Source organism: Pituophis catenifer, unplaced genomic scaffold (genome assembly GCF_029215685.1).
Source record: "Pituophis catenifer annectens isolate HBS135680 unplaced genomic scaffold, rPitCat1.0.hap2 SCAF_1, whole genome shotgun sequence".
NCBI classification, from domain to species: Eukaryota; Metazoa; Chordata; class Lepidosauria; order Squamata; family Colubridae; genus Pituophis; species Pituophis catenifer.
This window is the reverse complement of record NW_027256881.1, coordinates 13054822-13079208: the sequence shown is the minus strand read 5'-3', so window position 1 is coordinate 13079208 and position 24387 is coordinate 13054822. Positions and strand designations below refer to the sequence as shown.

General features: G+C 41.8%; 1 protein-coding gene across 1 annotated transcript; it reads left to right on the top strand.

Moving 5' to 3' along the window:
- The first annotated feature begins 577 nt into the window (after window positions 1–577).
- Window positions 578–22475, top strand: NCF1 (neutrophil cytosolic factor 1). The gene is made up of 11 exons (XM_070945624.1): window positions 578–655; window positions 3399–3479; window positions 5300–5375; window positions 9735–9900; window positions 13589–13644; window positions 14777–14899; window positions 14999–15106; window positions 17657–17774; window positions 19561–19668; window positions 20878–21020; window positions 22339–22475. Exons 1-11 carry the CDS (start codon window positions 578–580, stop codon window positions 22443–22445), a joined length of 1164 nt encoding a protein of 387 aa, XP_070801725.1. The 3' UTR covers window positions 22446–22475.
- Window positions 22476–24387: the final 1912 nt, after the last annotated feature.

The window sequence follows — 24387 nt, the reverse complement described above, 5'->3', positions numbered from 1 at the left end:
CCTACCTTAGAAAGGATGGAAGGCTGAGTCAACCTTGAGCCTTGGCAAGATTCGAACCTGCAGTAATTGCAGGCAGCTGGTCTTAATAACAGGGTGCTTTAGACCACTGTACAGAAGTTGGCCTGATTTTTATTGGGCAGATGTTCCATGTTGGGGTAGAAAACTGGCACCTCCTTGCCTCACTGCCTGAACCTCCACAAAGTATGAGGTTTGCAACTGTTTCTCCTGGCAGATCTTACTGGTCAGGCTGATGCTGACTGCAATAAATGGTCCTGCAGGAGTCTGATACTGAGCCATAAAGGTCTTTGTAGTCCAAACCCGTTTGCAGGTCTGAGAAGAGGTCTAGATCCGCAACAGGTGCAACTGAACAGAAATTAATGCCCAATGAAAGAACGAATGAAAACACACAGGAGGAAGGAAATTGAAAGCAAAATCCTGGGTCGGCAATGTGGGAAAATCGGACTTCCCCCTTTTGTGGTGTATAAAAGCTGAAGTCAGAACGGCACGAGGTTCAAGAGACAAGTACCAGGAGGACCATTCCTACCACAAATTCAAAGGACAGTTCCCAGCAGCAGAGATGGGTGAATCGATCATCTACATCCGGCATATCGAGTTGCTGGGATTTGAGAAGAGATTTTTCCCCAGCCAACACTATGTAAGTACTTGGAGGTCAAAAAACCTGATTTAAGAAGCTGAATTTGACTTCTGGGGGGGCTGGGAGTAGAAGAAACCAATAGATTTCTTTAATAGCTCAGAAAAAGTTATTTAAAAGTTATTTAAAATGTCTTGGAGAACAGACTCCATTTGGAGGTTAAGTGTTGCATTCCACTGTTAAAAGGTCTCTGGTTTAATCCAAAATTTGGGCAGTTATGGAAAGGAGAAAGATAGCAGTCTAAACATCAGAACAGACAATATTGAGCTTGTTTTATGCTTATATTTATTGCTATTTCATCTTCCCCCTTTAAGGCAGATCTTTGAGACAATGATAATTCAATGGAGCAGAATAGAACACACAACATAGTGAAGGGAGAGGATTTTTCAAAGAATCTTAGAAGAACAGGCTTAATCACATTTAATTTTGCCAGATAAAGACCCAACAGTGGCACTCAAGAGTCTAAACCTGGTTAATTTCTAAGCTTAATTAGATGCCTTGATGGCTTAACCTACATTAACTTATCTTGCTCGGTTAGCTTACATTTCAGTGTAGCGCACAAAATGAGAACATTGAATAAATTCAGTGTGCCAGTTAAAGGAGTGCTGTGCACAGCTGGAAAAGGGCATTTTTGGCTATGAAGTCCGACTTCCAGATTGGGTTGAGAATCCTAATGAAAGTATCCCAATCAGATTGAGCCAGATGGCCTCCACCTAAATACAACCTGTAAACAGAAACCTACAGTTTCGCAGTTCCATTGTCAAAGTGCTTTTATCCCTTGGAAATTTTCTCCTAAACATTCAACATCTGCCTTCTTGCCAGTGAAGGCCATTGAAGGATGATTGATTGGGGGGGCGCAGAATATGCTACCACATTTCAAGTATCTGAAAGAGTTCCTTGCAACCTGAGAAGATGAAAAATGAGTCTCGATTCCCGTGTTATGATACCTCTGCAGGGATTTGAAAAAAATGCTACCATGTCATACTCAGATTGAGAGCAACGAGGATCTTTTGAGAATTCTTGTTGCTCTCTTTCTACCAATCAGAGTTTCTTGGATTCTTCTTTCAATGTGGGGTCTACAACTAGACATGGGAAATTGAGGTTGAGGATTAATGCTGAATATATTCCTTTATTTCCAGCCCACTTCTCAAACTTACCAAGATATTCTTACTACTTAATAATATTATTACTGTCGTCTGCCCTCCTAGCCTTCCGAAAAACACAGAGACTTTCCCCGCTTAGGACAGAATGAAATGGATGAGAGGATGCAATGAGGGACTGTATAGTGGAAGTTTAACTTTGGTGCCAGGTTTTTAATGTTTATGGTTTTGATGGATTTAGTGGGGTGCTATGTTTTTATTATTGGTATTATTTTAATTGTTGATTGGGAGCTGCCCAGAGTTTGACTTAAGATGGGCAACTAAATGTTTTAGCTAGCTCATCCGAAGAAGTTTATAATTATCACCTGCAAATGGGATAATAATTCCTCGAATTATTAATTTAAAAAAATGGAGAGAACAAGGTCTAGGACTGAACTTTGTGGTCCTGTTCAATATGTAACTTTCAATATTCAAACCCCACTGTGGTTTGATGAAGAACTATTGACATGCCTCTTTGAGTGTTAATGTTTTATCTATCATCTATCAACCTACTATCTATCTATCTATCTATCTATCTATCTATCTATCTATCTATCTATCATCTATCATCTCTCTCATTTCTCTCTCTCATTTATCTATCTATCATTTTTCTCTCTCTCTCATCTCTCTCTCTCATTTATCTATCTATCTATCATCTCTCTCATCTATCTATCTATCTATCTCTATCATCTCTCTCTCTCTATCATTTATCAATCTATCAATCTATCTAGTCTGTCCATCTCTGTCTCTTGTCTCTTGTCTTTATCTCTCTATCATCTCTCTCTCTCTCTATTTATCTACCTATATCTATCTATCATCTATCTATCTATCTATCATCTATCTATCTATCTATCTATCTATCTATCTATCTATCTATTATCATATAGCACATTCACACTGTACTTCAGTAAAAAGAAACAAAAGGGGTAAAATAAAAAACAGAATATAAAATCCAAAAACTTAACAAGAAGATTACAAACCTATATCTAAGTTGCAAATATAATATTTTACTTCATTTGTTGCAGCCAGGAAATCAGCGAAATCTGCATTATAAGCTCTGTTTTGACACACTGTCACTGTGTGTTGGATAGTTTATTTTTTAGCCCCACAGTCACAATTTAGTAATGGTGTTTTGCCTCTCTTATAGAGGGTAACTGCGCATCTACCATGACCAGTCTGAATGTGGTTCAATGTTATCCATATCATAGAGGGCTGGTCAAATCCAAGTGGTTTTTTCAAGATGTAGGAAAAAGCTTTGATACGGTGGGGGGGAGCAATTTTCTGTCCAATGTTGTTTTGAGTGTGACTGTAGAGCCAGTATGCACCGATACTTTATAGTGCCCCCTCCTCTCTAGTCAAACCCACACATAACTAGCTTTCTAATCAGAATGCCATGACAAAGGTTTTGTTGAAATCAAGATAGAAGTCAATCATGATGTATTATCTTAAAGAACTTCCCTGGCTGGTCAGTAAGACAGGATACATATCCAGAATATAAAACTATCTTTTCATATTCTGGAACATGAATGAATCATCAGTAGATCAAAGAAAAAGAAAACCAAGTAGTTGAAAATCATTGTTGATTTTAAATGCTGTGCTTTTCTCAGGTTTATATGTTTCTGGTGAAATGGCAAGATCTGTCAGAAAAAGTTGTGTATCGGAAGTTCACCGAGATCTATGAGTTCCATGTAAGTATGGATTGGATCCATGCCGCCTGCAAGTTTTATTTTTAGATTAGGTTTGGGGGAAGGCTGAGGGGAAAAAAATAATGCCTTGAATTAAGTTTCCACCAGTCTTAAACTTTGAATCTAACCGCAGACTCCCCATTCATAAGTTATGAATAGATATGAAGATTGTTATCTATCCCAGGTTCTTAGGAAACATTTTATAGGTAGACAAAAATACCAAATCCAGTCTAAACATCTGGCTGGCTGTGTGACCAACCATAATGCCTAGAACAGGGGTATCAAACTCAAGGCCCGGGGGCCAGAGCTGGCTCCCGGGGTGCTTAGATCTGGCCCATGGGGCCACCCTGGAAACAGCGAAGGACTGGCCGCAGTGCCTCTGCCAGTAAAACAAAGAGCTTGGGAGGGCTGTGTGCAGCCCTCCAAAGCTCCATTTTCACTAGCAGAGGGGTGCAGGAGGCCGTCGCAACCGAAAACTGAGCTTGGGAGCCCGTTTTCGCTGGAAGAGCGCTCAGGGCACCAAAGGAGCCCCGACATAAGTGATGCTGAGCTGGCCACGCCCACACTGCCCACGGCTACACTGCCCCCACCCCCAGGTCAAACACCATCCTGATGCAGCCCTCAATGAAATTGAGTTTGACACCTCTGACCTAGAGCCATGTGGCAAGGAATTTTAGGATTTCAGAAGGAATCTTAGGACCTGCTCTATTCTGATTGATTGATTGATTGATTGATTGATTGATTGATTGATGAGAAGTGAGCATAAACTCAGGCAGAATCCTCAAGGCCACCTCAATGTAGTTCCAACATATTTGGCTCCCCAAAGTAGAAATTAATAGCTTAATAGCTTTTTATTTTTTTTAGCTTAACCTACACATTTGCTGAGCATATTCCCAGCAGAGAATAACTTCCTGCAGTTAACACGGACGGGACTTTTTCTCCTTTGGATAGTTCCCATACCAAGATTGGTCTTGTGTTTTATTTTTTTATTTTTTTTAAAAAATGCAGTTGGTTGGAATTTTTATGCCTTCTGATTTGGGCAGGATTATGAAATCATGAAGCTTTCCCATGTTGTGAAAGTGGAGGAAACCCACAAAGAAGAAATTGGTTACGACTGTCTTTTTTTATGTAGCCTGGGTGTTTTTTTCTTTTTGTAGTATGTACGTGCATTTTTGAAAGAATTAGGAAGGTACTTTCTTAGAAAGACAGACTTTTGGATTCTGTCTGCTTCAACTCCCTTTTTTCCCCTATGACTGTTCCTGGTTCCTTTTCCTAGGAAAAGAAAATCGATCCAGGGCTGTGAGGCAGAATTGGCACAAAATGCTGTCAGAAGAACGATTTGGGGCTCCAACTAAAGCCAGGGTTGTGCAGGAATAAATTCAAATGAAATCCAGACAGCTGTGAGGAAAGGAGAAATATTTATTCCCAAAAGCAAAGAGGTTTGCTTTGGGGGCAGCTGCAGAGAAATGGGATACAGGAAGATTGTATTTATAGGGGAGCTGGTCCTAGGTGTGGAAGTGCATACGTGCTGCTTCTAGGTAGGGTGACACTTGAGGGGCATGTGCAGTGGTGAAATGTTACCGGTTCGCACCGGTTTGGGCAAACCGGTAGTAAAAGAAAAGCTACCGGTTCCTCCAAACTGGTATTTCCAACAATCAGCTGTGCCGCATGAGCTGGCTGAGGAATTCTGGGAATTGAAGTCCACAAGTTGTAAAGTCGCCAAGGTTGGAGACCACTGTATTAGATAATAGAGCTTAATGGTGAAATGACCTCGACTTTCAGTTAGATTCTGAAACTGATCTTTTGTTCTTTTCTGTTGCTAGAAAGTTTTGAAGGAAATGTTTCCGATTGAATCTGGGGAAATTAACACAGAGAGTAGGATAATCCCTCACTTGCCAGGTAAGTAACCTAACTGTAGCTGCAGTTCGTTGTGACTAAACTGCATAAAGTTGAAGTTGACATGGGTTAGTTCCACCTGCTAATTTCAAATATGTTTTCCTTGTCCCATCCATGATTGTTTTGGGCATCCAAAGGAAGTGTCCTTGGGTGGACCAGTTCAACTGGTTTCCTGATTGCCTAGGACAAAGGCGACATGGCCATCCTGGAGTTGCCCTCTAGCTGCAACCAGATTTACTTCTGGTGGAGGTTACTGGGAATTGTAGCTTAAAAGCGCTTAAGGGCTATAGGTTCTCTGCTTCTGGATTAAATTAAATCAGCTAGGTTTATAACACAGAATTACCTGCTGGTCCACATAGTTCATTTTTCTACTGCATAGCTCTTCCTAATTCTAATTCTATAATTAGCATATCAAATCCAATATGTAATTACAATATAGCAATAGCAATAATACTTAGATTTATATACCACTCCATACTTAGACTTATATACCACTCAAGCACTCTCTGAGCAGTTTACAAGTATCAGCATATTGCCCCCAACAATCGGGATCATTTTACTGACCTTGGAAGGATGGAAGGCTGAGTCAACTTTGAGGCAGTGAGGTTCGAACTGCTGGCAGTGAGCAGAGTTAGTCTGCAATACTGCATTCTGTGTCACCAGAGCGCCTAGTGATATAAAACTCCACAACTCCTGTAATCTGATACAAAACTCAGACTGTGGCTTCTTTTCCCAACAAGCCAGATTTTATAGGTCAGACATAACAAAGAAGGAGATTTGCGGCACGTTAAACTTAAATTCCTTCTTGGCCTAAGATTTGTTCTAATCTTGCACCAATCTAGCAATGAAGTTGTTGCGCAGTTGGGTAATGAAATGTCTAAGAGAAAATATCTAAAGAGGTTAAATTAGGGCAACTTTAACTTTTAACCTTTTTAGATACTTTTGGCCTGGATGATTGAGTCTTCATTGACATATCTACAAGAAAACAGCCATGTTCACCGAGCACCAAGGATTCCACAGTTCAACCCTGAGCTACATACTATATATTCCCTTCTATTAGTGTTTGCCCCAATATAGAAAAGGAGCCATATGCAAACCAAATACAGACAAAGTTCTTTCATACATGGCCAGATGCCATCAAGATGTTTGAGCAGTACTTGTGTTGTTGCTGCAACAGTCCAGCTAGCTAGCAGAATATTTTGGTTTGATTCCTGCTTCACAATGGAAATTATGACACTGGTTTTCTAAGGCGTAACCAGAGAAAAATCCATAAAACTAAAAAAAGCACACCAGGTATTGTCTATAGGGATTCTCAGTCATCCAGGTCATGGTTGTCCCAAAAGTGCTTTTTCAAGAGGCAACTGGACTTTCTGGTTTCTCTTGGAAGACGTTTCACTTCTCATCCAAGAAGCTTCTTGGATGAGAAGCAAAATGTCTTCCAAGAAAAAATGGAAAGTCCAATTGTCTCTTGAAAAAACACCTTTGGGGCACACTAGATATCGTATTCATGCTGGAGCATTAGATTTGCCAATACTGATTTATGTCACTGGTTGGGGGGTTTCCTAAGTTTTCTAGCTCCCAGTGGTCAAGGCACTGAATTAAAAAAAACAAACGAAGGACTAGCAGCATTTCATGAAATGACAGCAGTTAAACTGATGAAAAAAGTGGAGTGGTTTCATCTTGATTTCTGAAAATTCCCCCGTTTGCTTATATATATAACCCAACATTTTAATGAACGAACTATCTTTGTCATTACTGGATTATTGACCTGCTGTGACTGAAATTCTATCTTAAAAGCCAGCTCTCCTTCCAACCACCAGATGTCTGGAACTTTGTCAAAGTGGAACTGAGACCATGATAGGTTCAAAAGAAATCTTTCCCAGAGATTTTCTGGCTTCCTTAAACTGAAAGGTTTCGATATTTTCACGATGTGCCCAGATTTTACACTAATTTTGGGAAAGGAATGATAGGATTATTAACGTCTACATGCAAGTTCTGGGTTTTTACACACTAACCTAACATGATATGTAGAGGACTCCTGGAAAAGTTGTATTATGGGCCAGAGGCAGGTGGCTGACAAGCAACCATACATGGTCAATGCTGAGGACAGGTGGTTTCAGAATTTGGGACCCATGCTTGCAAGCAAGCAGCCTTGAAACTGCCTTGTATTGAACCCATTCTGTCATAGAAGGTCAGCAGTTATGAGAGCTCCTTCATATTTCTCCTGCTTTGTCTCTAGCCTCTCCTGGCAGGAACAGACTGTTCAGAAGTTCTGCCTTAGAGCAGTGATTGAGACCTGTTTTCAATTATCGTTCTAAGCCCATGATGGTGAACCTATGGCACGCGTGCACGAAGTGGGACGCAGAGCCATCTCACCTGGCATGCGTGGGGTTGCCCGTTCCTCTTTCGGGTTTCTGGCACGCAGGCACACGTGATGATCAGCTGACCTTTTTGAATGCGGCAGTGCCGGAAACTAGAAGAGCAGGTCTTCCATTTTCCTGCATGAGCATCCAGCTAATTGTCACGTCTGCATGCATGCCAGAAACCTGGAAGAGTAGCTGGCTGAAACTGGAAGTTCAGTAGCTGAAACCGGAAGTTCATTTTTGGGCATGCCCAGGTGCACTTCTGTTCTGGGTTGCAGCCCAGGCACATGGGCGCAAAGCCCAAGAGCACACACACACTCCCTTTTTGGCACTCAGCATGTGCGCATGCATGCCAGAAACCCGGAAGAGTAGCTGGCTGAAACCGGAAGTTCAGTAGCTGAAAACAGAAGTTCATTTTCGGACGTGCGCATGCGCTCTGGGCAGCTCCTCTTCCGGGTTGCGACCCAGGCACACGTACACAGATTGGAAGCACACGTGAGCGCGAGCGCTCCCTTTTCAGCAGTCAGTCCTGAAAAGGTTCACCATCACTGTTCTAAGCCATTACTTAATAGTGGTTTATTGATTAACCACATTTGGTTGGGTTCACGCAACTTCCTACACCATAAACATTCATAAAGGCCAGAATTGGAATTCATATACCAAGCTATAAGTCTAAGCCAAACAAGCTGCATTTATTGTTTAGAGAACTCAGACTTAGGAATGTTGTCAGGCTGCCATCATATGCTTGAACTTTGCATCTGCTAGCTGTCAGTCTGCCATGAATTATGGGAGCAGGGAACCGGACAGGAAGGAGAAAGTGAAACTGATGAATGCTTGTGGGGGAAATGAAACTGATGAAATTGATGGGAAGAAGCCTACTTCTTAGAGACAAGTTCTCAAGGTTGTTGCCCTGGGAGAAGAATGCATGACCAGTTTCAAAAACACCTCTTTCAAAATTGATTGGATGATGAGGGGGACCATCCATGGGAAGTGAGGGGGAAAAAAAATTAAAGATTTGGTCCGCGAACTTCAGTTCTGGCTTTGCTATGCTGTAATCCACTTGTCTTTTAGTAAAAGTCTATCTTTCACTACAAATGGAGTTGTGGGACTTTCTTAACTAAAGGACCAAGTCGGGACAGGTCTGACAAATGTACTCAAAGCTCTTCTATTTCACCCAACTCACAATCTGCATTGTAGAATGTAATTATGGCATTTCTGAAAGGTGACCCATTCCTTGTAGGGTTTAGCTGACCTTCTTTCCTTTAATTTCCTTTCCTTCCTTTTCTCTTGCGGGAAGCTCAAAACACACAAAGAGGGAGAGATATCCAAGAGTTGAGAATGTGGAGCAAAATCTCGGTCTGGGATTATGGGGAAGTACACCAGTTTAGACAGTGGCGGGATTCAAAGTTTTTTACTACTGGTTCTGTCGGTGTGGCTTGGTGGGTGTGGCAGGAGAAGGATACTGCAAAATCTCCATTCCCACCCCACTCCAGGGGGAAGGATACTGTAAAATCTCCATTTCCACCCCACTCCAGGGGGAAGGATACTATAAAATCTCCATTTCCACCTCACTCCAGGGGGAAGGATACTGTAAAATCTCCATTTCCACCCCACTCCAGGGGGAAGGATACTGTAAAATCTCCATTTCCACCCCACTCCAGGGGGAAGGATACTGTAAAATCTCCATTTCCACCCCACTCCAGGGGGAAGGATACTGTAAAATCTCCATTTCCACCCCACTCCAGGGGGAAGGTTACTGCAAAATCCCCATTTCCTCCAATCAGCTGGGACTCAGGAGGCAGCGAATAGATGGGGGCGGGGCCAGTCAGAGGTGGTATTTGCCAGTTCTCTGAACTACTCAAAATTTCCGCTACCGGTTCTCCAGAACCGGTCAGAACCAGCTGAATACCATTTCTGAGTTTAGTCTTGGGTATCCTGGAACAGATGGATAAAGAGCTTCACCTGCGATAAGATGTATTTTCTTCCTTTCTCTCTCTAGCTCCACGGTGGTTTGACAGCCAACGCGCCACTGAAAACCGGCAAAATACTCTGTCCGAATACTTCTCTGCCTTGATCAATCTTCCACGCAAGATCTCCCGTTGTGTGCACATCTTAAGCTTCTTCAAAGTCAGACCAGATGATTTGAACCCTTCTACTGCAAACCAGTGAGTATTGGCCAGGCTCTGGAAGATGCAGATTGGGACCATCCATGTTTTGGATGCAACCAATGCTAATAGAATCAACCAGAATTGCTTGATAAATATGGTAATTTATTTATTTATTTATTTATTTATTTATTTATTTATTTATTTATTTATTTATTTATTTATTTATTTATTCAATTTATATACCGCCCTTCTCCTAGTGGACTCAGGGCGGTGCACAGCCAAAACTAAAATACATAACAATACAAAATTTAAAATTAATTAAAAGAATTATATACTTTGGCCCGAATTAAAACAGTGCGAATTAAAACCCATTAACAAATTAAAACTAAACAATTAATAACCATTAAAAACTAAAAAAGGGGGGGCGGGGTTCACGCCAGCCCTGCTTGCTGGAAAAGAAGAGTTTTCAGGGCTCGGCGAAAGACCCGAAGATCCGATATCCTTCTTATCTCCGGGGGCAGATCGTTCCAGAGGGCGGGGGCTGCCACAGAGAAGGCCCTCCCCCTGGGGGTCGCCAGCCGACATTGCCTGGCCGACGGCACCCTGAGGAGTCCCTCTCTGTGGGAGCGTACTGGACGGTGGGAGGCTATCGGCGGCAGAAGGCGGTCCCGCAAGTGGCCTTACAGTGGCTTACAATCATGGCTTCGTCCCAGATGTGTGTACTGTATCCAGTGGTGGGATTCAAGTAATTTAACAACCGGTTCTCTGCCCTAACGATTTCTTCCAACAACCAGTTTGCCAAACTGCTCAGAAAGTTAACAACCGGTTCTCCCAAAGTGGTGCGAACTGGCTGAATCCCACCACTGACTGTATCTATGCAAAATGAAATGACTGAATTCATGCAAACACTAAGCCCAAACCAAACAAAACCACACGATGCGTGACCGCAGGTATAGATTTAAATGGAAACTAGAAGAACTGCAATAGGGAATGGTTTTTTTTCTTATCTTGAGCCTGACCTTGACGTTATTGGCCCTGTTTGTTACCAAGTGGTTTTTCTGGACAGATTTTGATAGGAAAATTGCCGGAGGAGATAAAGAGGATAACAAGGAAGGAAATTCCCTAAAAGTGATTCATTACCAGAAACACAGTCAGAGCTGGAGGCTGGCTGTACTCAAACAAAGCCTTACCCAAATAAAGGGTTCTTATTTTATAGATTATCTACCTAACCCTTAAGGGTGGTTAAGTGCCACATGAAATGGTCCAGGGCTTTGCAATTTCAGAGTCTGAGGACATTTATTTTGGGAAATCCTGCAGCGAAGCCGGAATTGCAAGAACGAAACAAAACACACACAAAAAATCCACCCACTTTTTTTTTTTTGTGGTCTTTTTTTGGTGATGCAAGAGTGTAGCTCTGCAGAGCTTGTGGGCAAATTATTTCTGCAAACGTATTGTCTCATTCCTTCTCCAGGTCCTGAATCTGCTTTTATTAGTTTGAGAGGCTGCACCAGGCCACTCATGGAGGGTTAAAGGCCACAATCCAAAACAGTGAAACCAGGAAGTGTTTGGGACTTAAGACAGTGGGAAAATCGGGTGTCCTTAGGTCTCTGTATTTCGCTCTGTTGGAAGAAATGTCCATCTGGGTTCAGTTCCAAGTGAGGAGAAAGACACTGGAAACACAGAGACTGATTCAAAAGATGGTTTAATGGTGGACAGGACCATGTGGTTTGAGGTCCTGGGCAAAAAAAGGGCAGAGATGCTGAGAGTCCCTGGGTTATATGCCCTCTGTTGGGCTTTTAATTTGAGCTTGTGTTCTCATTGGTTGTTAGGCTCCCATGGGGCCATGCAGGGATAACTTTGTAGGTTGTCTTTTGAGTCCCAGACTTGGTTGACTCTTGCTGGGTGATGATGTAATAGAAGGGCTTTGGGGAATTCTTTGTTGTAGATCTTTGTTATGTAGAATAGACTGGCCCAGGCCTTAATGGCCCATTGACAAAGGGAGGGGGCTGAGTTTCTGCCTCCCTTTTAGGGGAAATATTCTGCCCTTTTTATCTCTCCTAAAATATCTCATTTTCCTAGGAGAGGGGTGGGTGCTAACTTCCTACAGCTCCTTCACATCGCCAGATTCCTCTCCAAATACAATCAAAAGACTGAAACTTTTGGCCCACCTGGAATTTGCACTTTATCAATTGGAAGCTCAGTTGATAAAGAACAACATGCACAAGGATCCCGCTGTTTCCACCTTTTCTTAGCCAGCAATTAGTGGAAATGCAAAGTCTCAGGGAGCTTGGCTATTTCCCCTTGTCTTTCCCTCTGGTGAAATGTGACTGCTGAGTGAGGGGGAAACAGTAGTGTTGTGGAACTACCCACCGGCAATTTTAAAAAGTTTTGCATTTTGTTTAGAACTTACCACTTCCTCTTCCTTTCTTCAGCTAATGCTGCAGCCACTGACCATGGTTTAAAGACTTTGAGAGAGAATCTTATTGCAGATTTATGAGAGATCGTACCACGCTGCTTGCAATGTGGTTTTTTTTTAACGCAAATCGAATGATGATTTAGCAGCCAGGGAACTTTCCCTCGTATACATTCTCAGTTGTTTTCTTGATCATATACTTATCATGTCAAGGTCATCTCTTATCCACCATATGGGGAGACTCCCCTAGGATGATCAGTTATTTTTTCATTAATATGAAGTCCACTCTCGATGCTGGCTGGGGAATTCTTCTTTGTTGAAGTCCAAAGTTGGTGAGATTGAGAAACATTGCCTTATAGGGATGGGGATTTTCAATGTCAGCTGACCAGCCCCATCCTTTCCACTGAATGTTAGAAAACAGTGCCGTTAGAATGGAATGGAATGGAATGGAATGGAATGGAATAGAATAGAATAGAATAGAATAGAATAGAATAGAATAGAATAGAATAGAATAGAATAGAATAGAATAGAATAGAATAGAATAGAATAGAATAGAATAGAATAGAATTCTTCATTGGCCAAGTGTGATTGGACACACAAGGAATTTGTCTTTGGTGCATATGCTCTCAGTATACATAAATAAAATATATTCGTCAAGAATCATAAGATACAACACTTAGGGATAGTCATAGGATACTAATAAGCAATCAAATCATACTAGGAAACAATAAAAACAATATAAGTTATAAAGATACAAGCAACATGGATATAGCCATAAGTGGGAAGAGATAGGTACTAGTAAGGATGAGAAGAAGAATAGTAATACAGTCTTAGTAGCTAATTTGACAGTGTTGTGGGAATTAGTTTTTAAGCAGAGTGATGGCATATGGGAGAAAACTGTCCTTGTGTCTAGTTGTTCTGGTGTGCAGAGCCCTATAGCATCTTTTTGAGGGTAGAAGTTGAAACAATTTATGTCTAGGATGTGAGGGGTCTGTAGATATTTTCACAGCCCTCTTTTCGACAGGTCCTCAATGGAAGGCAGGTTGGTAGCAATTGTTTTTTCTGCAGTTAACATCCTTGGATGCATTTAAATGAATGTATTACAAAACCCCATCAAATTCTCAGGAATCTTCAAAATTCTACGGGACTCTGTTTGACACTCCCTGGACTAAAGCATAGAATTTCATCAATCTCATTATATCTTAACCAGGCTCAGAGGCCAGTCTAGGAATAAGGAATAATTCAATGGTTTGCTAAAGGCTATTTCATTTACATTGGTGGCTAATCGGTAATGCTTGAGAGAGTAACAAGTCTTGCCTTTACCCCCTGCAGCCCCAAGAAACCAGAAACATTCCTGATGCCAAAAGATTCAAAGAAGATTGCAACAGGTAAGTCAATGGGAATCAAAAGGAACCGTTTGTGCAATCTCTTGCCTTTGTTCCTGAGTCAGTTGCATCTGTGTTGAGACTGAAAGGGTTCTAGGATGTTTCTGCACTAAATCCTGGTTCCCTAAGGCATCAGGTGCAGTAGTGGGTTTCAATTTTGTTCGCTACCGGTTTGCTCGTGGGTGCACGCGCGCAGCACTTCTGTGCATGCTCAGACATGTCCGGGTGGGTGGGCGGAGCCTCCCACCGCCGCAGCTACCAGTTCGCCCAATCCGGGGGGAATTGGTAGCAACCCACCAGTGATCAGGTGCCCACTGTGAGGTAAAGCAGAATACCAGATTAGATAGGTCTTTGATCTGTTCCAATGGAAGATTCCCATCTCTACGCTGCCCTTTCTGCACAATTTTATTATCATTTTCAGGAAGTTTTAATTCATAGTTTATCATGAGGACTAGACCCCTGCATTTAAAGAAGAATAGCATTGGGAAAAACTTAAAAATGAAAATTCTCAATGATCAAGTCTAGCTTTTAGGTTATGTGAAATCTCTTATTTTACTAGTTCGGGAAATTATTTCTTTGTTCTGGAAAGAAACTCTTCATACTATATGTATGCTGCTCCTTTAAGATGCTTAGATTCCCTTTTTTAAATTGAAGTGGCACAAAATAACATATATGGCGGTAAATAAACTAAATAAATAAACTGAGATTTCCCCTCGCAAAAAGATAGTCCCCGGTCTCAGGTTTACAACTTGAAAAGATAACACTGCCAAGGAAAAAAGGGATGGGGAGGAAAGAGAGGAATCTATTCAGATGGACACAAATCAGAGATGATCCCATTCCCTTCCAATACCTCTGGGCCAGTGGTGGGTTCCTCCCGGTTCGGCCCGGTTCGGACGAACCAGTAGCGGTGACGATGTGATGTCACCAAACTGGTTCTCTTTGTCCGGGAGCTGGGCCCTCCCACCCACCCCTGTGTTATTCCTACTGCTCTGGGTGATCATGCACAAAGCGCGTGCACGAAGAGAACTGGTAGTAAAGCCAGTTGGAACTCACCACTGCTCTGGGCTAACCCTGTTCTGTTAAATGTTGGGTCCTGTCTGGGCTTCTCATTCCAAAGATTTCTCCTTTTCTGTAGACATCACCGGCCCAATCATCCTACAGACCTACCGTGTGATTGCTGACTATGAGAAGAACTCTAGCACTGAGATGGCCATGAAGGTGGGGGACATAGTAGACGTGGTGGAGAAGAGCGAGAGTGGTAAGAAAATAGCTGGCTACATTTTTTCCCCATCGTGTGTTGGTTCGGGCCTTTTGCTCAGTGAAAAAAAAACCAATCCTTTTTGGTTATTCATTTCAGGATGGTGGTTTTGTCAGCAAAAGAATAAACGAGGTTGGGTACCAGCTGCTTATCTAGAACCAATGGATAGTCCAGATGAAGCTGAAGAACAGGAGCCCAACTATGCAGGTAAATGAACTTTACTGTTGGATTAGAAGTGGTCCTCAGTCTAAGGACCATGCAGAGCAAGGCCCCAGTTTAGTTCTAGAACCGTGATGGCGAATCTACGGCACACGTGCCACAGGTGACACGCAGTGCCCTCTCACACGAGCCATCACCCCAGTTCAGCTCCACTGCACACATGCGCATGCGCCTCCCTCCAGCCAGCTGGTCGTCAGGTCTCTGCCACGCATGTGCAGGGCGCATGCGGGGGGCCACATGCAGGGGGGTGCACGCACATGTGCAGGGGCCGGGGCACATGCGGGGTAGTGGTGTGTGCATTGCATTTTGGGGATTTGGCGCACACACATTCGCACACACTTTGGGCGCTCGGTCCGGAAAAGGTTAGCCATCACTGCTCTAGAACAGAGGTGGGCAAATATGGCCCCTTTATGACCTGTGGACTTCAACTCCCAGAATTCCTGAGCCAGCTTGGCTGTCTCAGGAATTCTGGGAGTTGAAGTCCACAGGTTGTAAAAGAGCCACAGTTGCCCACCCCTGCTCTAGAAGGTAGAGGTAGTCCTCAGTTTATGACCACAATTAAGACTGTAGCTTCTGTTGCTAAGTGATCAATTATTGAGCGAGACCTGATTTGATGACCTCTTTTACCACAGACATTATGTGATTTCTATGGTTAAGGGAATCACACAGTTGTTAAAATGAATCCGGCTTCCCCCATTGACTTTGTGAAAGTCACAAAGGGCAGTCGTGTGATTTTGACATGCCACAACTGTGATAAATACATGCTGGTGCCCAGCACCCAAATTTTGATCATGTGACCGTGGGCACGGTCATAAATGTGAGGACTGATCGTACGTCACTTTTTCAGCACTATTGTAACTTTGAACAGTTTTTCAACAAATGCTCAAATAAGTTGAAGGTTGCCCGAATTGCGTTAAAAAAGAAAAGGAAATGATTTAGGCATTCATATTATAAAATATGCTAAGGATGTCTCCCTATTGCTTCATTCCTGTCAGATTTTAATGTAGTATATTAAAATAATTAGCAATAAAGGCCAGACTGGTTTTAAAACACAAAGTCAGAGATGACTCAGTTTAACAACCATAGAACAAGAAATGATAAACCTTTGTTAGTTTAATTTGAGGCAAATATAATTGGTTTAGACAAAGGAACTGAAGGAGAGAATCTTCATCCCAAGGGTGCTATTGTGAGGGGAAATTAAGGGACAGATGCCATTGTGAGATTTCTTAAAGGGTACTTTTATGTATATTATACCTTATGTAATATTTATTTTATTTATTTATTTTATTTTATGCAATTTATATGCCGCCCTATCTCCGAGGACTCAGGGCGGCTCACAACGGTAAAATGCATAGTTCCTTATTAAAACGATATAAAATTAAAATCCAATTTAAAACAGTTTAAAATTCATTAAACACCCCCCCCCCCCATCAGTCCAGGCTACGGAACAACCAGGTCTTCAACTCGTGGCAGAATGAGCAAAGGTCAGGGGCCATCCCGAGCTCCAAAGGAAGTTGGTTCCAGAGGGTGGGTGCGCCCACAGAGAAAGCTCTCCCCCTGGGGGTCGCCAGCCGACACTGTCTGGCCGACGGCACCCTGAGGAGGCCCTGTCTGTGGGAACGCACCGGGCGATTGGGGATTGTCACAGGCTGCAGGGGGTCTGACAGATATCCCGGACCTAGGCCATGAAGGGCTTTATAGGTGATAACCAGCACCTTGAACCTCACCTGAAGGGCAACCGGTGATATATAAGTGAAAGAAATCATTAATATAGAATACTACAATATATCTGAAAAATTTACAGTGATATTTATTAATGATCAGTACATACTAAACAATAGTACAGTATGTGTGTTTCAGTGATCAATAAGCAATGAAAATATCAAATTATTAATCAATATTGAGTAAAAATTAAAATAAATACGATCAAATTAATATAGATATATAGTCTAGTTCTACTTCAGCTACATGATTTATAAATCAGCAGTAAGTTACTGTACACGTTGCAGCTTCCTTAACATAAAATTATACATTTTTGTAAAAAAAAAAAAAGTTGCCATTAATCACTTCCTTCCTGCATTTTTTCTTTTGGGGGCTCACTAAAAGAAATCTAGTGTGTTTTGAAAATACATATTAACAATCCAAATTGTTTAATTTATTTTCTCATTAAAATGCCTCATTAACTGATAAAATATTCACCATTATAAAAAGACATTTAAAAGAGGTTTGCTGGTTGAAGCTAATTTAAATGAAATATAAAAATATGAAAATTCGTCTGAAGTGGATATTGTCCCTCAGAATTTGTTTCATCTCTAACTTTGAGTTCGTCCCTCTTTTGGCCTTTCACGCTTTGGATGCATAAGCAGGTTTACACACTCCACAGTCCAATCTGTAAAATGGGTAACTGATTTAAAACATGAATGAAAGCAGTTAAATGTTTTTGGGGCACCTGATATCAGTTTCAATTCAGAATCACTTCTTGTGAGATGGGTGGCCGTATAAATTTGATCAATCAATCAAATACTCTCTGTTTGCAAGGTGAGCTCCATGTTGTCCGAAAAGGTTACACAGCTGCTCAGGAAGACGAGATTTCCCTGAAGGAAGGAGAAACCATAGAAGTTATCCATAAACTGCTTGATGGTTGGTGGGTAGTCAGGTAAGGCTCCAGCTATGACTCTTGCAAATGCACTGGGACAAATTTCAGAATTCTGACTGGGGAATCTAGTTGCCGGAGTCCTAACTTGCTTGGAGGACACCAGTGGTGGAATTCAATTTTTTTTTACTATCAGTTCTGTGGGCGTGGCTTGGTGGGCGTGGCTTGGTGGGCATGGAAGGGGAAGGATACTCCAAAATCCCCTTTCCCACCCCATTCCAAGGAAGGATACTGCGAAATCCTCATTCCCACCCCACCCCACTAACCTCCTTTCCAGCTCCGTTCTCCTATGCATGGCAACAAAAGAAGACCCAGCTGATCAGCTGAGACTTGATCAGCTGAGAGTCGGGAGGCAGTGAATAGATTGGGGGCGGGGCCAGCCAGAAGTGGTATTTGCTGGTTCTCCGAACTACTCAAAATTTCTGCTACCGATTCGCCAGAACCGGTCAGAACCGGCTGAATACCACCTCTGGAGGACACCTCATTGAAGGCTCCTGCAGCTGAAAGTGGGAATGACACACATCAATGCCAGCTTTCCTGTTGTGCAAAGGTGGCCCCAACTTATTGTTTGTTGAGGAGATGTTTTCACAACTGAGAACTTGATTTTTTTTTTTCTTTGAAAACGTTTCACTTCTGAAGAACTGAAGAAGTTCCTTGGATGAGAAGCAAGATATTTTCAAAGAAAGAAAGAAAGAAAAGAAAGTCCAGTACCCTTTCGGAAAAAGCACCTTTGGGACAACCATGATCTGGTTGATTAAAAATCTCCATAGACCTAAACCCAATCCAATTGTTTTAAGATCTGAGAATCCCTTGTCTGCAATGATGAATCTGTCAAAATCAATTTTCTCCAGTTTGGTTTCTCTCCAGTTTCTCTTCACGTTTTTCAAGTTCTTCCTTTCTCCCATACATGAAGTCATCTGTGAATGTAGTTGGAGTGCTTCAGGGTGAAACTTTTGAGTGTAGTCTTTCGTATTTAGTCATAACTCAGAGGCATAGACATGACCTGTGGGCAGAAGTTCTAGGTTAATTCTGAGGTAGACTGGGAAAAACCCTTGATAGAAATTTTGCAGGGCAATTGCTGATCCATGGTTGATTTCCATGTCTTTGACAACACATGGAGGCAGAACTCTAATTGTCCAATGTCCATGCATTATTGTACTTTTAGTGTGATGCTTAAAAGGCAATTTTCAGTCAACACAGAATAAATACCCGGATAGAGCCCCAAAGAGGCCCTCAAAAATCTGAAGTGACAGGTGTCTATGGAAATTCTCCATAGACTCCATAGATTGAGAAATTCTCAATCATCCAGGTCATGGTTGTCCCAAAGGGGCTTTTTCAAGAGGTAACTGGACTTTCTGGGTTTTCGTTGAAGATGTTTCATTTCTCATCCAAGAAGCTTCTTCAGAAGTGACAGGTGTTAAAAAGAGGAAGTCTTAGCTGACAGCCATCTGATGAGCGTCTATGTATTGCAACACGGCATTAAATTCAGAGCTAAATTAATCAGTGTGTGGGAGATAGCCCTGGAGCATGACATATTCTGTTCAGCATTATGTACCAATAGAGGAGAATATATATAGCTCAGGGTTGAACTGTGGAATCTTTGGTGCTCTCTGAGTTTGGTTGTTGGCTTCCAGATGTTTTATTACCCAACTAGGTAACATCATCAGTGTTTATGTAGACTTCATCTTTCTTAGAAGGATCTTGCTATGCAGCGTGACCATACTGTAGTCCAAGCTATCTCTGTTTGTTTATTTTTATGTTTCAATAAAATGGTCTTCTTAAATCTTAGGAAGGAAGAGATCACAGGCTACTATCCCTCGATGTATCTGCAGAAAGCAGGAGAGGAAAACATGACCGAGAACAACCAGCTGAGGAATAAAGCAGCACCACCTCGAAGGTACAGTTGGGGGTCTCTGGAAGTTTGTTTGTTTGTTTTGAAGTGTTGAATTAAGACTGGTGAAACCAAACTTCGAGTCCATCCTCAGCCACGGAAACTCACTAGGAGATTTTGGGCTGACCTAATGTCAGCCCAGCCTACTTCACAGGTTCTTGTGGGGACAAAATGAAGAGAGTTCTCTTTAGAATCAATTTGGAGCCCCTAGATCAGGGGTCTGCAACCTTAAATACTCAAAAGAGCCATTTGGACCCGTTTCCCACAGAAAAGAAAACACTGGGAGCCACAAAACCTGGGTGGGTGTGGCCAATTCAATGTCACTCACTTCCACCAGTCACATGACACCCCCTAGCCACGCTTACCCAGCCGGTCATTAGGGCAGAGAACCAGTTGTTAAAAAACACCGGGAACCACAACATTCTTTTGATCTCTCTCTCTCTCCCCTCCCTTTCTCTCTCCCCTCCCTTCCTCTCTCTCCCCCCTCTCCCCCTCTCTCTGTATCTCTCTATGTCTCTCTCTCTCCCCCACTCTCTCTGTATCTCGCTGTCTCTGCCCTAGCTGCTTCTCCATCCCCCGCCTTCGCCCTTACCTTCTCAGGCCAGGCAAGGAGTGACTGGGAGGGAAGGGTGAGGGGCGGGGCCAGCCAGTGATGGGATCACCTGACATGGAGCCACAGCAGAGGGCCAAAAGAGCTGCATGCGGTTCCAGAGCCACAGGTTGCTGACCCCTGCCCTAGATGTAAATGTAAATCAAGAATTAGTTTACTTTGGCCTTTGGCCATAAGTAGACATTGTCAGGCACTCGCCGAGACTAATATATGAATCAGGAGCTCAGATAAATGCTGGTTACTTCAGCAGGAAGTAAGCAAAATTCACATTTTCTTGGGACAAAGAAAATATGAGGGTTTAAGCCTGGAAAATTAGCCAATTGCATAAAATTCCATAATCGGAAAACTGGGAAGAAGAGGTCAACGAATCTGACATTTCGCTCAATGCAAGATCCAGATCAGATCATCCCTAGCCAATGGAACCATGGGGATTTTATAGGAAAATATGCGGAAATTACTCTGCTTGGAAACAATGAGAATTTTAGTCCATACAACCAGGAAAATGACAGATTGGAGAAACCTGTTTTAGCAGATTCTAGTTATTTAGTTATTCATGTGTTTATAGTTTCATTGATGATTTTCCTTTCCTTCGGATGACCGGGCAGGTCTAGCATCAGCAACATCAAGAGCATCCACACGCAAAGTCGCAAGCAGATCAGCCAGGAGACGTATAGGCGGAACAGTGTGAAATACATGCAAAGCAGAAAGAAGCTGAAGACCAAATTCTTGGGCAAAACCAATATTATCGGTAAGTGTGGGGAGCTTCAGAAAAATGTCCTTCCAAAATCTCTAATTTGGTTAAATATGAACAGGTGACAAGGCACAAAATGGCCTTCTCTGACCACCTAAGCCAGTGTTTGTCAACCTTGGCAACTTGAAGATGGGTAGGCTTCAACTCCCAGAATTCCCCAGCTGGTGATTTGTCAGCTGGGGGATTCTAGTAATTGAAGTCCACCATCTTCAAGTTGCCAAAGTTTTTTTTTTTTTAATTTGATTTATATGCCGCCCTTCTCCGAAGACTCAGGGCGGCTTACAATACGTTAAGCAATAGCCTTCATCCTTTTGTATATTTATACAAAGTCAGCTTATTGCCCCCACAACTGGGTCCTCAATTTACCTACCTTAGAAAGGATGGAAGGCTGAGTCAACCTTGAGCCTTGGCGAGATTCGAACCTGCAGTAATTGCAGGCAGCTGGTGTTAATAACCAGCTTAATAACAGGGTGCCTTAAACCACTGTACTACCAAGGCTCTTCATTAAGAAACACTGCTCTAAGCCTTTGTGAACTTGGTTTCTTTGTGTTTTAATTATTTCCTCTTTTTAATATGACTGTCCAACTCAAACAACATGATACTGGCCATTGGGCAAAAATCACCCGGCTGGGGAATTCTGGGATGTGAAGTCCACTCATCTTCAAGTTGCCAAGGTTGGCAAACATTAACCCAAATATTTAATTCTGGTTAAAGGTTGAGAAACACTAACCCAAACATTTAACTCTGGCTAAGCAGGTCCTTTCCTCTCCTTTTAGCAATAGCAATAGCATTTAGATCTATATACTGCTTTACAGTGCTTTACAGCCCTCTCTAAGCAGTTTACAGAGTCAGCTTATTGCCTCCAACAATCTGGGTCCTCATTTTACCCACCTCGGAAGGATGGAAGGCTGAGTCAACCTTGAGCCTGGTGGGATTTGAACTGCCAAATTGCAGGCAGTCAGCAGAAGTAGCCTGCAGTACTGCACTCTAACCACTGTGCCACCTCGGCTCTATTGATTTATTTATATCATTTATTGATACAAATGTCTTCATATGGAATATTTGCATGGAATATTCAACCTGACATGATAGGCAACACAATTATTAGCCTACTCTAGTATTGTGGCAAATTAAGCCTATGAATATTAATTCTCTAATGACCTCAGGGTTACACCATTACAGATGCCAGATATGAAAGAAAGTAAGTCTTGCTTTTCTCCACCACAAATCAGGAAGTCAGTTTGGAATGATGTAAAAAGTTTTGCTGTATCATCTCAAGGCTGTTTTCCCCTCCCCTCCATTTTATTTTATACAGAGGAAACAAATGAGAACGATGAACCCAAGCCTGTAATTCCTCCGAGACCCAGTAAAGATTTGATTCTGATCCGTTGTTCTGAGAGCACAAAGAAAAAAATCCAGTGAGGAAGAAATGGAGGAATTTATCACTCCATCTTTGCTACCATCACTAAAAAGAGTTCACAAAGAATCACAAAGAGTTCACAAAGTTATTCACAAAGAATTGTCTGAGGATCTCTGTTTTTGGAAGAGTTCTTGCAAACCATGTCTAGTGATCTCTTTGCAGCTTTTGTGTTCAGAGAGTATGATCCTTTTTTCTGCTTGCTTGATCAACCTTACAGAGAAATGTTTAGAACATAAAGTAATAGCATACGGCTATTACAACTCTACAGTAATTATATAATTATCAGTGCACATAGAATTTAGCACTGATGACTTCTTACATTTTTTTCCACAGTCTCTCTTATTGTATAATCAGTTGAATCAAGGTGGTGAAGCTATGCTGAATTGACTTAGTGTTAAATCAGTTAACTTTCCTTTCCCCTGGGTTTGTACATTTTGCCAACCCAGCCTGCGTAAACAGAATATTATAACTCAGTGTTCTTGGTTTCTCTGAGCTTGGGTTGTTTTCCTGCAGATGTTTCCTTACCAGATTTGGTAATATCATCAGTGTAGGGGGCAGAATGGAGTTTGTTGGTGGTTTATATAATAGTGGCCTGGTTTATATAATAATGGGCAGCCCTGCCAGTTGTGATTGGAGTGTGATTCCTTTCTTGGGCAATCAACGACTTTCACTCTCACCTATCACCAAAAATACCATGAACACAATGAGTCTCTTTAGCTAGTTTATGACTCAAATGTATTGTCTCAATCCAGAAAACTGGTTAATTCAGTAACCAGGTTAAGTATGTAATAAGAATTGCATCCATGCACTATTCTTGGCCATTTTAAGACCTGATAATAGTATTTTTCCTACATTCAAAGTCTGCTGAGTTTTCACTTCCATCTAGAATTTGTCTAGATGGAAGTGAAGGAGGGAACAAACAAATTTATTTATTTGGTTTAGCTCCCTTGGTTAGTTTGTGTTCAATATGTTAATGAAGTTAAATGGTCGGTTTAGGTTTTATGATTAGTTTATTATATATGACTAGTTTCATTGGGATTATAATTTGTAAATACATGACAGTATATTTTATTCTTTTTGCATGTGTCTAATTACTGTTTAGATCTGATGGTTTTTGTATTGTAATTACAGCACCGAAATTGGTTTTCTTTCTGCAAATTCAGAAAAAGGGTTTCCATAGCCACAGAGTGAGTGAGCACATATGTCCATAGATGTTTTGAATCTTGATCAGTGGGGTAGCTGGCACTATAGGGCAGACACATGCATTGAGCTTATGATTATTAATTATGATGCACAAGTCTATCAACTTAGGGTATTTATTTTTCATGTGCCAACGGTTGTTACCCATACATAAGATAGGTTGCTTTCTAAAATATGTTTTGGGTAGATGGGATCTTGCTTTGCATCCATTATATTGCACTTGTAACATCTGTGGCTATATGATTAATAAACAACCTGGAGTAAGCAAGAGGGCCTTTTGTCTTCTTTTCAGCAAGTCATTTCCAATCAGCAGCGGTTGTGACACAAAGGAAACCCTTCAGTTGTACTTTAGACCTGCAGATTGCTCAAAAAAGCCTCTTGCATAAAATTCTGGGCAGAAAAGAATTTGCAAAACATTTAAAAAAAAGGCTCCTTTTGAGTAACGTTGGCCAACAAACTGAATTTTCAACCGCAAGGTTGCATAGGACCTCTCAACCTCACGCCTTCTCCGGTTTACCATTTCAACTTCCAACCAGTCCGATGTCTGGCTGTCCAGAAATTAATAAAAACTTGGGTTTTCCTAAAAGGTCCTGGGACTGACTGTGAAATTGCAGCTTACTTTATCAGTGTTTGTGTGCATTTTTTTTAAAAAAATATGCCATACGCTTTGTTCATATTTTTGTAATAAAATTTTCAATCATATTTTCCTTATTGCTGTTTTGATCTCACTGGACAGAGAGACGG

Excerpts from the sequence above, each read along its gene's own strand:
- NCF1 (XM_070945624.1), top strand. The coding sequence starts at position 578 with ATGGGTGAATCGATCATCTACATCCGGCATATCGAGTTGCTGGGATTT. Across the intron at positions 656-3,398 it reads TTTTCCCCAGCCAACACTAT|GTTTATATGTTTCTGGTGAA; the intron begins GTAAGTACTTGG and ends TGCTTTTCTCAG. Across the intron at positions 3,480-5,299 it reads CCGAGATCTATGAGTTCCAT|AAAGTTTTGAAGGAAATGTT; the intron begins GTAAGTATGGAT and ends TTCTGTTGCTAG.